Here is a 520-nt window from a genome sequence, read left to right on the forward strand (position 1 = left end):
CCCCTGAACAGTATATCTGCTGCAGCACGAGCTGATGCTTTCCTAAAGAAACTGCAGCAGCAGGTGCAGCAGCAGCAGCTATACGAGGTCGACGAAGACAGCAGCAACACGCTTGCTTCTCTGCTGCTGCTGTGTGCTGACCTGCTGCGTGGGGACCCTGGTTTGCTGCTGGGGGCCCCCCCCCGGGGGCCCCCCGACCCCCTAGGTGCAGCAGAAATGCTGATACAAATCTGCTGCTGCAGCTGCTGCTGCTGCTGCAGCGACGCAGCACTCGAAGCAGCTTTGCTGCTGCACTGGGTTTTATATGAATGCATAGAAGCAACCGGGATAGAGACAGGAGACAAGGGCATAACAAACAGACTACCAGCAGAAACATTCAGCAGCAGCAGCAGCAGCAGCAGCAGCAGCAGCAGCAGCAGCAGCAGCAGCAGCAGCAGCAGCAGCAGCAGTAGTAGTAGTGAGGATAAGAATAACAGCAGCAGCAAGAAAGAACACGAGATCGAGAGAGGAAACAAAACAG

General features: G+C 56.0%; 1 protein-coding gene across 1 annotated transcript in view; it reads left to right on the plus strand.

Annotated features, from left to right (window-relative positions):
- EMH_0084360 (uncharacterized protein) overlaps positions 1–520 on the plus strand; it is a gene marked incomplete at both ends in the record, with an annotated part of 2,672 nt that overhangs the window by 945 nt on the left and 1,207 nt on the right. Inside the window, one exon of the mRNA XM_013500753.1 lies at positions 360–518. Within this exon, the coding sequence (XP_013356207.1) occupies positions 360–518 (159 nt within the window). The remainder of the gene's footprint in view (positions 1–359; positions 519–520) is intronic.

The sequence above is a fragment of the Eimeria mitis genome, genomic scaffold, assembly GCF_000499745.2.
Source record: "Eimeria mitis Houghton genomic scaffold, Emh_scaff5802, whole genome shotgun sequence".
In the NCBI taxonomy this organism is placed as follows: Eukaryota; Apicomplexa; class Conoidasida; order Eucoccidiorida; family Eimeriidae; genus Eimeria; species Eimeria mitis.